Here is a 12296-nt window from a genome sequence, read left to right as displayed (position 1 = left end):
CCCAGCCCTTTTTATTTTGAGACAGTGTCTCACTAAGGTACTTAGGGCCTCACTAAATTGCTGAAGCCCACTTTGAACATGTAATCCTCCTGCCTCAACCTCCCAAGCAGCTAGGATGATTACTGGCATGCACCCACCACACCCCACAAAGATTTTTTTCTTTAAAATAATAACCATGTATCACTTTATCTGTTAAGGCTATTTAAACAGAGAAACTATACAGGAAATTTATTAAGAGAAATTGTTTGTGAAGTGAAAAGGAAAAAGAAAAAGAGTGAGTAGATCCAATACCTTGCACCAACAAAGTACAAATCACAGGATGGATAGTGATAAGAGAAATCTCTCCCAAACTTTGGTATTCTGGTTTTGTAGTAAAAACCTGATTGTGAATGAAATTCAATATATCTATCATTATGTAAGAAGACAATCTGAAAATAAAAGAAAATCACTTTACTTAGGTTTCTACATAAAGTTTTTATTTCATCATCACCAAAGCAAGAAAAAAAAAAAAAAAACTGATCGCTCTCACACTTATTCTCTCTAAACACACAGACACCCCACACACTCCAGTGGAATTAAGAATCACAACCCTGGGCTGGGGCTATAACTCAGTGGCAGAGGACTTGCTTTGCATGTAAAAGGGACTGGGTTTGATCTTCAGCACCACACATAAATAAGTAAAAAAAAAAAAAAAAAGGCCCATTAACAACTAAAAATATCTATTAAAAAAAAAAAAACTTAAGAAAAAGAATCTCTGTTTCCTGATGCCTTCCTGCACCTCAACATCGTCTGTGAGAGCCTTTCCTTCTAACCAACAGAACTAAGACAAATGCCCTTCGCTGACGTGGCTCCAGCACATTCTAATGTGGAGTGATGTACACTAGTCGCAAGAGCACCTTTCTGCTTCACTGAAGAACACATTCTAATAATCCCACACAGTCACACAGTTTGATAAACTCATTTAATTTTAATGTACTACAAAGGTAACTGAAAACCCTACAGATAGCATTTAATTGCAAATTTGTCAATATTAAAAAATATATATTTTAAAATTGTATGTCCCCAAAATACATGAAAAAAGCTACCACAGATAAAAGGATAAACCGAAAACTCAGTTCTCAGAACTAAAGACAATATACGAACCATGTCAGGGGCTGGGATTGTGGCTCAGCTGTAGAGCGCTCCCCTAGCATGAAGCATGTCAGCTAAGAAAATTCAATTTTCCTTCAAGTCGACTTTTTTTTTTTTTTTAATGGTGCTGGGATTGAATTCAGGGCCTTGCACACAGTAGGAAAGTGCTCTACTATTGAACTGCACCCCCAGCCCTTCCTCACAATGCCATTTAACATCACTAAATAATGCTTTTATTTTAATAAATTTATTTTAGCTGGTACATAAAAATTATAGATATTAATGGGACATCATGATGTTTCATAAAAATTTTTCACTTTAAATTGAATAAAGGCTTTATTAACATTTTCTAATTGTAGAAAATGGCCATAGAATTGAAAGATGGACCAACAGCATAAAGAAAAGCAAACAAATAAATCTGTTTAATTGTGTTCTGAATTGTACCAGAAGACACCACAACCACTTCCTGGGTCAAGAAAATGAAATGTACAACAGTGCTAATTTACTCTTATGATTCAGATAGCAAAAACAACCTGGCAACAAACCTAAGTTCAAAAATCAGAATTACAAATCTAGTACATAAGATGGTCTATAAAAAATGACTGCTTCCAATTCTTAAAAATGGAGATAAAGTCTTATCAATGGAAAGCTAAATTAGACAGGCCAAAAGTCATCTCTACCTCAGTTGTCCTAAAAAATACTACACATCACACATGCACCAAACTACAAGTATATTAAGAGAAAAAAGATAGGTTATCTACTAATACACAATCTTCTTTAACTGAAAATTGAATATCTTTATCCTTATAAATTCCACTCACTCATTCCTTTAATATAACCAGCACAAATCCATGCTGTCAAACATACCTTTGAATAGTCATCTGATAAAATTTCAAAGGTGACAACTGAAAAAGAAGAAATAGGGGAAAAATGCAATTATCAATCAACATTCTTTAAAAAAAAAAAATCTTGAGGCAAAGATTCTAATTCAATGCAGAAATTATACAGAAATACTGTTTAACCCATACAAGAATAAAACTGCCACGTTGCCCCCAAAATAACAAATGGAAAATTCAATATAAACCATCTAGATTTTTATAGAACGAAGCAAATCCACAAAATATGACTTCTAAATTTTGTCAGTATTTTACCCAGATGTTCAAAATAATTTTTAAGACTTTCAAATATACATTTAAAAACATTTTAAATATTGATTAAAAAATGATAATAGAGCTGGGGTTGTAGCTTATGGTAGAGCACTTGCCTAGCATGTGAGGCACTGAGTTCAATCCTCAGCACCACATAAAAATAAATAAATAAAGTGCCACGACACTTTTATTTTATTTAAATCAGTCAGGGTCACTCAAGGTGAATTTGAGTTGGCACGAAAATAATTACACACAGACAGAAAATACCCTTTTTTTGGATCCAGTGACAGCTCTCGACCTTAGGGGTCCTTTGGAAAGACAGAGAGCCACCTGGATTCTTTATTCTTACATAGGGGGCACACAAGGGGAGGTTCCATGGAACACTCTATCCCAAAAAAGATTAAGGAACAAGAAGGCAGCCCACTCCACGGGTAACACCCACTTCCAAAACTTTGCTCCTCTGCTGAGGGGAGATGGGGATCCTCCTGCTTCCCAGTTAGGGAAGCCAGTCTCCACATTTCCATTGCTCAAAGCTAGGGGGCGCTCAGCTCCCGACTATAAAGGTAGTGTGCCCATCTACAACTAAAAATATTTTAAAAAAGGGTAACAGTAACTCTTTACCTATTCATAGTTTATCTGCTAAATAAAAGTAAAGAATGAAAACCACTGTACTAGTGGCACACAGAAGTTCTAGTTTTCAAAAGGCAAAGGGTGAGACAAGTTAGAATGCGCTTGTAATTCTAAGGAAACTCCCCAGGGTGTGGTGGTACACACCTGTAATCCCAGCAACTAGGGAGGCTGAGGCAGGAGGATCACAAATTCAAGGCCAGCTTCAGCAACTCAGTGAGGCCCTTAGTAACCTCCCATTAACTCCTTTTCCCTTAATCCCCAACACAGGGCCAGCTAATAAAAGTTGAACTTCCCCATTTTAATGTGCCTTCCATGCTTGACAGAACCTGAGAATGACTCTCAGTGACCTTTACTCTAGTACAATCCTTGCTCCTCTGCGAGTGTGGGAGGACCCTGTGACTTGCTGAGACACCACTCCTCTGAAATGTTACCTTATATATCAAAGGGGAGATTTATAATCATATGAGCCTATAGAAACAGTTTCCTTTTGCTGGTAGTGAAGGGAAAGTCAGAAAGATGCAAAGCACTAGAAGGATCTAATGAGCTGCTGCTGGCTTAAATGTGGAGGTGACCATGGGACAAGGCATGCAGGCAGCTTTAACAAGCCAACATAGCCAGCTGACAGCAAGAAATGGGATCCCCAGTCCTACAACCACAACAAACTGAAGTCTGCCTGAGTGAGTCTGGAAGCACAGTCTTATGTTCAGTCCTACAAACAAGAGCACAGCTGGCTGGCAACCTGATTCAGCCCTGAACACAGGACACAGCAGAGCCTGGAAGGACTTACTGACTTACAGAACAGCAAGCTGCTAAATGGATCTTTAAACCACCGTGCTTGTACTAATTTGATACATAACAATAGAAAACTAATATACAACTGTTGTGGTTTAGATATGAGGTGTCCCCCAAAAGTTCCTGTGTGAATGCGGGACTATGTCAGAGGTGAAATGATTGGATTATGAGAGTTGTGGGTTGATGGGCCCGAGCTAGTTCTAATGGACTAACTGGGCGTGGCTGGAGGAGGTAAGTCACTGGGGGTGTGCCCTGGAAGGGTGCATCTTCCCTGAGGCCCCTTCCCTACTTTCTCTCTGCTTTCTGGTCACCATGAGGTAGGCAGCACTTTACCATGCTCTTCCACAGTGATGTCCTGACTTGCCCTGGGCCCAGAGCAATGGCCAACCACTGAACCAGGAACCAAAATGAACTTTCCCTCTTCTAAATTGTTCTTCTCAAGTACTTTGGTCACAGTGACAAAAACTAACTAGTACAACACCCCATTTCTATTTTGAAAGGCAGAAAAGTAGACAAATATCAAAAGTTATTTTTACAAACTCAAAGTTATTATCTTACTCACCTTCAGAATCTAAACACCTTTCAAACTTCAAGGATAACTGATAGGTGTCATAACACCGAACCCGGGGTTTATATGTTCCTATAAAAAAAAAAATTAAAGTGATGTAAAACCTAAAGATAGACTTTTCATAGTCAGTATCCTGTAGAACTAGTGAGGTTACCTTTTGTTCAGAGGTAGGCAGTATTCATTGTGACCAAATCAAACAAAAGGAACTAACTTAAAAGCACTCCAAGAAGGAAATGAGCAAAGGACAAGCAAGCAAGTCATGGAAAATGAATTACAAATAAAAGGCCTCAGGAAGAGCTAATGAAAGTAGACTGAGACCATGAAGCCATTTTTGTCCACCCCAATGGCAAAGATGAAAAAGATCTGTGCTGGTGGGAGTAGTCTGACATACTGCTGCTGAACAGTGTAACTGTCACAACATCTTCAGAGGACAATCGGGCAATACCTGTAGGATATGTCACGTCTATGCACCTTGAAACTACATTTCAACTTACACAAACTGAATCTAAAGAAACATCCTCAAGAATGTATCAAAGATAGGAAGAGCAGTTGCTGGTGCACTATTTATAATAGCTAGAAACTGAAAGCAAATAAAATGTCACCTGACAGGAAAATGCTTAAACAAACGGTGGCAAATCTACGCAAAGGAACATTATGCACCTCATAAAGAAAGGAACAGACCCGTAACCCCTGGGGTGGAAAATAACACGTCCTGCAGAGGGAGAAAACAGAAGGGAGTGCCACAGAAGAGGCACTCCATTCTGTAGAACTGAACGCTGGTGGTGGTAGTACTCTGTGCAGGAAAAGGTGGAGGAATAAGTACTGACTTCATAATGAATGGTCTATCTCTGAGCAGTGCAATTCTGACGACTTTCACATTTTATGCTATGTATTTCTGTAAGTTTGTGTTCTGTATAAATTTATCACATTGGCAATGAGAGGAAAAAAGTTGGTTTTGAAACAAAAAATCTTAAAAAAAAAATGAGACAGTTTTGTTTTTTGGCATGAATCAACACCTAAGATTTCAGGGACATAGTTCAGTTGGTAGAGTGTTTGCCTTGCACACAGAAGGCCTTGGGTTCAATCCCCAGTAACTAACACACACACACACACACACACACACACACACACACACACAGGAAGGGGGAATACCTTGGCAGTAGAGAGTCCCTAGGTTAAATCCTCAATACCTCAAGAAAGCCTAAGATTTCATTTTAAAAAAGAAAAGTTCAGGGCTAATGATACAGCTCAGCTGGCAAAGTGTATGCCTACCATGCACAAGGGCCTGGGTTCCATCCTTAGTACCGTCAAAAAATAAATAAATAAACAGAAGTTGAAAAAACAGTAAATATACTTGGAGCCCACTGTTATATGATGACCATTTAAAAAGATCTGTACATTTGAGTGTCTGAAGGGCCATATGGAAGAATGAATATATGCGGGGCCTTCATTCCCATTTTGTTTGTTTTGGTTTTGTTTTTGCTTTTTATTTTTTTATCATTTACAAGGTTTACATGTTTTACTTTCACCATCACAAAATATGTGACAAAAAAGATAAACATAAATAAAAGCAGTCCTTCTATTTCCTATTTTTTTCCCCTCATTCCCAAGAACAATTCTGGGGTTACGCAGGTTATGTCCATTTGTCAAAGCTCAACAAATTGTAAATCTACGACATACGCAAGGCTGGAAATGCAGCTCAGTGTTAGAGCACCTGCCTAGCATAACAAGGCCCTGAGCTCAATCTCCTGTACTATACCAAGCACGCACACATACAAAACCTCCATGTATTTCTAGTTAATGACATACACGCTAAGGTACATACAGGTGAAGTAAGCCAATACTTACTACTTGCTCTGAAATGCAACAAAAAACAAGATAGAGCCAGGCACAGTGGCACACACCTGTAACCTGTTAATTGGGAGGCTGACAGGAAAATCACAAATTCAAGGCCAATCTGGGTAACTTAGCAAGACCCTGTCTCAGAAAAAGGGCGAGATGAGCAGGGTACAGAACCCCTGGGTTCAATCCCCAATACAACAACAACAACAAAAACAAGATGGATTGATGGATGCACAGAAAGAGAAATATAGGTGAGACAGCAAATAGTAAACGATTTATTTATTTATTACTATAGTCTACTATTAATTGCAGAATCTAGGCAGTAAATAACTGGGTGCTCATAGTACAATTTTTTTCAATATTTCTTTATGTCTGAACTTTTTTACAATAAAATGTTAGGGTAAAAAAAGTGACCTTTCCACCACAGCATTTCATGCTATGAAATGTATGTAAATCATAACCAAAAAGATGCTTACCAGTTGCTAAAATATACTGTCCATCTTTTGACACCTTAATAGTGGTACACACAGTAGGCATTTCAAAATCCTGAATAAGTTCAATTCTCCTACGGACATCTACAAAGAGAGAGAAAAAATAACCAGTTTATTTATTTATTTTTTAACATAACTTTATTTTTTATGTGGTGCTAAGAATCGAACCCAGTGCCTCAGATATGCTAGGCAAGAGTTCTACCACTGAGCCACAACCCCAGTCCCATGAATCCATTTTGTTACACAAGAGAACAAGGGAATGGGAGAATTAGATTAAAATCAAAATCTGTAAGTATTAGAGCAGTTATTTTTGTTATCTTTTGAATTAAAATTTTAATTTTCTAACTTTAGTATTATATAAAACCTACTCTTACCTTGTGATCTTTACCCCACATCTGGAAACCCATCAATCTTTGATTTTTATACACTCAGTTTTAAATGAAATATAAGGGAAGCCAGGTATAGTGGCACACACCTGTAATCCCAGGTTTAGGAGGATAAGGTAGGAGGCTCACAAGTGCAAAGCCAGCCTCAGCAACTCAGCAAGGCCCTAGCAACTCAGAGAGACCCTGTCTCAAAATAAAAAATTAAAAGGGCTGTGGATGTGGTTCCATGGTTAAGCACCCCTGGGTTCAATTCCAGGAAGGAAGGAAGGAAGGAAGGAAGGAAGGAAGGAAGGAAGGAAGGAAGGAAGGAAGGAAGGAAGGAAGGAAGGAAGGAAGGAAGGAAGGAAGGAAGGAAGGAAGGAAGGAAGGAAGGAAGGAAGGAAGGAAGGAAGGAAGGAAGGAAGGAAGGAAGGAAGGAAGGAAGGAAGGAAGGAAGGAAGGAAGGAAGGAAGGAAGGAAGGAAGGAAGGAAGGAAAAAAACAAGGAAAGATAAATTTTTTATCCATGACAAAATGTAATAGAGAAAAATGTAAAGAAAATCTGTCCACCAATTTCTGATTTCATAATCAGAAATCTTACATTCTGATTTTTCCCTGCTGTCATTAAGTTAAAGAATCAAAATATTCCCATTAATACATATAATTATGATGTACCAATAAAAAAAATGTAGGGAAAAAATTATATTACAAAAGAATCAAAATCTTCTGTTTATGTTCATACACTCTATGTGTATAATTCTTTCATTCAGAAAGAAAAATGCCTTATTTCAAAAACAGACAAACAGATTTAACTTAAAAAGATTCTGATACACTGGAGAACAAAACAACTGCTGGAATGTCGCTGAGCACAGTGGCACACAGTGACTCAGGAGGCAGGAGGATCAGCAAAAGCTTAGTTGCACTAAGCAACTCAGTGAGATGGTCTCTAAATAAAATACAAAATAGGGCTGGAGATGTAGCTCAGTGGTCAAGTGCCCCTGAATTCAATCTCTAGTACCCCTCAAAAAAAAAATTGTTGGAATGTTCAAAGAGGTCCTCCTTGGGCCTCGAGTTCTCATACATCTTGCTGATTGTGGCAAGACTGCAAGGCACTGCCACTCTTATATCTAGACCATTTTTCAGGGTTATTTATACAGCTGGAAACCCTGACAGATGCAATCATATGTCCCTTTTAGACAAAGAGCAGGCTTCCTTACTGCCTGCTATAAAAGCAGTGGTCTTCCCAGCTCAGGGCGCCTCAGCTGCAACGCAAATCCACTGTCTGGGGAGCACCCATCTGCATGGTGCTGAATATCCCCATGGGACTCTAGTGGAAATTATCATGAGTATGCTGACACTCACTGCACTTGCTGTGCTCTAAGTAATAAAGTCTCTATCTCTGACCCAGGAAGTAAGAGGTTAATTTATTAGTTTTTAAGTAGAATAAAATCAAATCCCACACCTCCCAGGAACATATCAACCACAACAAAAAGCTTCTTAAAAAGAAAAAGGCAAAAGTGTTTATTTTCCACTACAGTAGTCCCTTTGCATTTTGTAACTCCTTACTTACAACAGGCAAGCCAGAGCATTATAATACGGATCACTAACGTCACTGAAGCAGAAAGAGACAATACTCACCAACATCTTTCTTCTGCAGTGCTCTCTTTTTCCTATCAGACAACCACTTAAAGAAAATAAAGAGATTGTATTTTAAAACAAATTCACCTAAATAGTTTAATGCTTACAAAAGTAGTAATACGTTAAAAAATTCAAACCTGATAGGAATATATACTCCTACATAAGATGAAAATATTCTGTGATCCTAATACAAATACTGTGAAGAGATGTTGTGGATTTTTTCTTGTATATGCTTACATACATTAGACAATGAGTTTCTCAAACTCCTATGTTTCACATGAAAGAAAACTAACTCATCTAAACAATGTAAGGGAAAATAGTAAGCCTCAAATATGTAACTTATATATGGAATAACTGCATCTATTTAAGTGAAAATTTTACATAAAAGTAGAAAGTCTGAAATATCTCTTTTTTCATAAAGAATAAAGCAGATAAATAACTGGCCAAATAGCTGACTGGATAATAAATAAATGGTAATTTTACAGTCATACTCACTGATACCAGGTTTTGTTCTATACCCCAGCCTAGCAAGCAGCACAATTCTGTTGCCTAACTGGGTGACAAGAGGAAGCACTTGTCAATTATGATTATCCTAAAGCAATGGCTCCTGACCAGGGCAGTTCTGTTCCCCAAAGGGCATTTGGCAATTCCTGAAAATATAGTTGTCACAACTGGGGTGGGGGTTTATCCTCCTGGCATGCAACAGGTCGAGACCAGAACAATGCCAAACATCCTATGATAAATGCATAAGACAGGCTCCAGGAACCAAGAACTGACCAGCTCAAAATGTCCATATGTCAATAATGGTGAAGAAACCCTCCCATAAAGGAAAAGAAAAGCAAAAGAAAAATGAACATATGTCTCTTCTAAAAGCACAAGTCAATGTATATCCCCTATTCTATGACATAATAATCTTCAGGACTCTCTGGTTATGCAGATTCACCACTCAAGTCCCTAAGTGACACCTGAGGCAGTGTCTACATGAGGAACAAAATAATACTTTGAAGAGCCTGATTTTGAGCCAGAGCTCCCTCCCATCTTCTTAGTGGACTGACACAGATTTATGCCAGTGATTGTATTACTCGGATTTTACTTTAGGCAGTAATATTGTAATTAAAGGTTCTGTTGAGTACATTTTGGGGCATTCAATGTGTTCTTTTACATCAATTTATCACAAGCAGAACAAAGGTATATTACCAAGGTGCCCCCCCACCGTATACTAGAATACAATTTTCTTAGAAGTTTTGCTTACAAAGGCAAAAATTCATAGAATCATAGGGCTCATCCTTTTGAGCAAATGTGTGGGGCAAAGAGGTGAAGACTGAGATATACTTCTACATGGGGGTCTGGGACCTGGAAGGCCAGGAATTCTCCACACAGTGAAGATGGGAAGGAAGAAAAGTTCATTCAGGAGTTTATAAAAGCTGACAGCACACAGGAAAAGGAGTCATCATGGGACAAGAAAAAAGAAGCCTAAAAATGTTTCTAAAGTTCATGAAAGAACCAAAAGCTTTCACTAAATTAAGCCATCCTCTCTATATTCTATAAAGTTATAACTAATAAAGAATTGTACTACGTGTGGTAGTGCATGCCTGCCATCCTAGGTACTCAGGAGGCTGAGGAAAGAGGATCACAAGTTCCAAGTGTGGGTGACTTAGAAAAAACCTTGTCTCAAAACAAAAAATAAAAAGGGCTGGTAAAGCATCCCCAGTACAAAAAAAAAAAAAGCACCTTACCAAATAATGTAATCAGAAACCTAGCCCCACCCCCTTCTGCACCCCAAAAGCAAGCAAGCTCTGGGAAGGCTGGTGGTCTCACTATCACTGCATAGGTGCCTCTCTCTTGCTGGAAAGGGGTCGGGGGAAGACCCTATTTACTCTTACATTTGAAGGAGGTAGAGCTAGAATGTACACTACTATACAAGGTTCCACTTGATACTTATTAGAACTTCAAACTTTCAATATCAAAAATAAGACTTCCCCACTCCCAACCATTCATCACTAAAAGCACTTTTTATCATCTGAAATTGTTTTCTCATTTGCTCATTTGTTCATTATCCTTTTCCCCAACAGGGAACTTTATCTAACACGTTCACCATGTACCCAAACACTTAGAGCTGCCTTGGCTAGAGATGTGGCCCAACAATAGAGGGCTTGCCATTTGCCCAGCATGGGTAAGGTCCTAAGTTCAATTCCCAGGACAGAAAAGCAAACAAACAAACAAACAAACAAAAATGGAACTCTCTGCACATACTAACTCTCAACAAATGAGCAAAATGAGAAAGATCACCTGTGTTATGAACAACTGGAAGATGAGGAATCAGTTAAACCATTGGTTCCAAATTTCTCAGTGATGACAGGTACACTGAAGAAGATCTACATTGAAGTAGAGTTACCTTTATTTTGTTTTCCAAAGGCCGGACTCCACCCAATAGTGGCATACTATCAAGTGGTACATTTTGAAACCACTTTCTAACAAGTGCAGAGTCTTGAGAATTTTGAGCTAAGGCTGTAAATTTTCACCTTCCTAAGAATGGAGACCTGTGAAAGGAAATGAGCTTCCACAAAGTTTTCTCTCCCTGGAAGTGCTTGAACAGAGGCTTAACTACCACTTATAAGAACTAAAAACCAAGCTTCAAAGCCTACTGTGTGACCCTGGATAAATCATCTTTCCCCTGGCGAGAGCTTCGCTGAATACTTCAAACATGAAAAGACTGAACTAGTACTACCGATTTGTCCAGGCCTTTCCGACTTCGACGTTTTAACCCCATGGAATCAAGTTCAGCAAGATTCGAATACACTGTCCATAAATGCTACAGGTGCAAAGTCTGGATCTCCCTTGTCCACCGTTGTGACCCTAGGACCTCGCTCATAATAGGAGCTCAACAAAAACGAACGGATATGAAAACCAGGAGAACATTCAAATAGGGGAAGAGAGTTCTGTCAACCCATCTGTCCACGTTTTCCTGCTCGGCGTGGGAATGGCTGTGGACATGCACACAAGCCCAAGGGACGCGACCTCTGTTCTGGTGAACCTCACAAAAATTCCAGCAAAGCTCTTCGACCCTGATCACCTCCCGGTCCAGGTTCTGGTGCGGTGGCAGTAGCGCCCTTATTTACCAGGGCCGACGAGACCCCCAGCTCACAGCCACTCGCCCCTGGGCCTCCACGAATCGGGGTCCAGTAGAGGCCCCGCTAAGCCAGGCCACGGCCAGGGCCAAGGAGAGCGGCGGCTGGTGGGCGAGGAGTGCCCCCAGGAGCTCCAGAGTGAGGGGCGTGGACGGACTCACCTCGGGAAGGGACTTGCCGCAGCTGAGACTGTAAATCTTCACCTCGTTGAGGCTGGAGACCTGCATGGCTGCACCAAGAAGCGACGGCACCTGCCGCAGTCCCCGCTCCTCCGACACCTGAGCAGCACCCCAAGAGAACCCAAGCGCGACGCGATCTGGCGCACGGCGTGCGACGGCCGGCGCGGGGAGATGACGCACTTCCGGGCGCCGGGACGCGCACTTCCCGGAAGTGGGAGACGTAAATCACCGCGTTGGTGTAGTGGGTAGAACCTGCGAGGCCGGGCCAAGAGGCGCGGGCGGGCGGCTGCGCTGTTGCTGGCACGGCCAGATTCTGCTCTTTCACCTCTCAGTTTCCCGAGGTGCAGGAAGTGGTCTTTTGGTCGCTGCCGCTAGCCAGGCCAAG

At 40.1% G+C, this 12296-nt stretch overlaps 1 protein-coding gene across 1 annotated transcript in view; it reads right to left on the bottom strand.

The window, feature by feature from the left end:
• The window catches only part of NOL10 (nucleolar protein 10), an 83751-nt gene extending 71690 nt beyond the window's left edge, over positions 1-12061 (bottom strand). Inside the window, exons 1-6 of the mRNA XM_081265462.1 lie at positions 11894-12061; positions 8605-8650; positions 6588-6686; positions 4264-4341; positions 1999-2036; positions 292-428 (exon numbers count right to left, since the gene is read on the bottom strand). Of these exons, the coding sequence (XP_081121588.1) occupies positions 292-428; positions 1999-2036; positions 4264-4341; positions 6588-6686; positions 8605-8650; positions 11894-11959 (464 nt within the window). The 5' untranslated portion in view covers positions 11960-12061. The remainder of the gene's footprint in view (positions 1-291; positions 429-1998; positions 2037-4263; positions 4342-6587; positions 6687-8604; positions 8651-11893) is intronic.
• Positions 12062-12296: the final 235 nt, after the last annotated feature.

Source organism: Spermophilus citellus (genome assembly GCF_964194105.1).
Source record: "Spermophilus citellus genome assembly, chromosome: 13".
Taxonomy (NCBI): Eukaryota; Metazoa; Chordata; class Mammalia; order Rodentia; family Sciuridae; genus Spermophilus; species Spermophilus citellus.
This window is presented reverse-complemented; position numbering and strand designations above follow the sequence as displayed.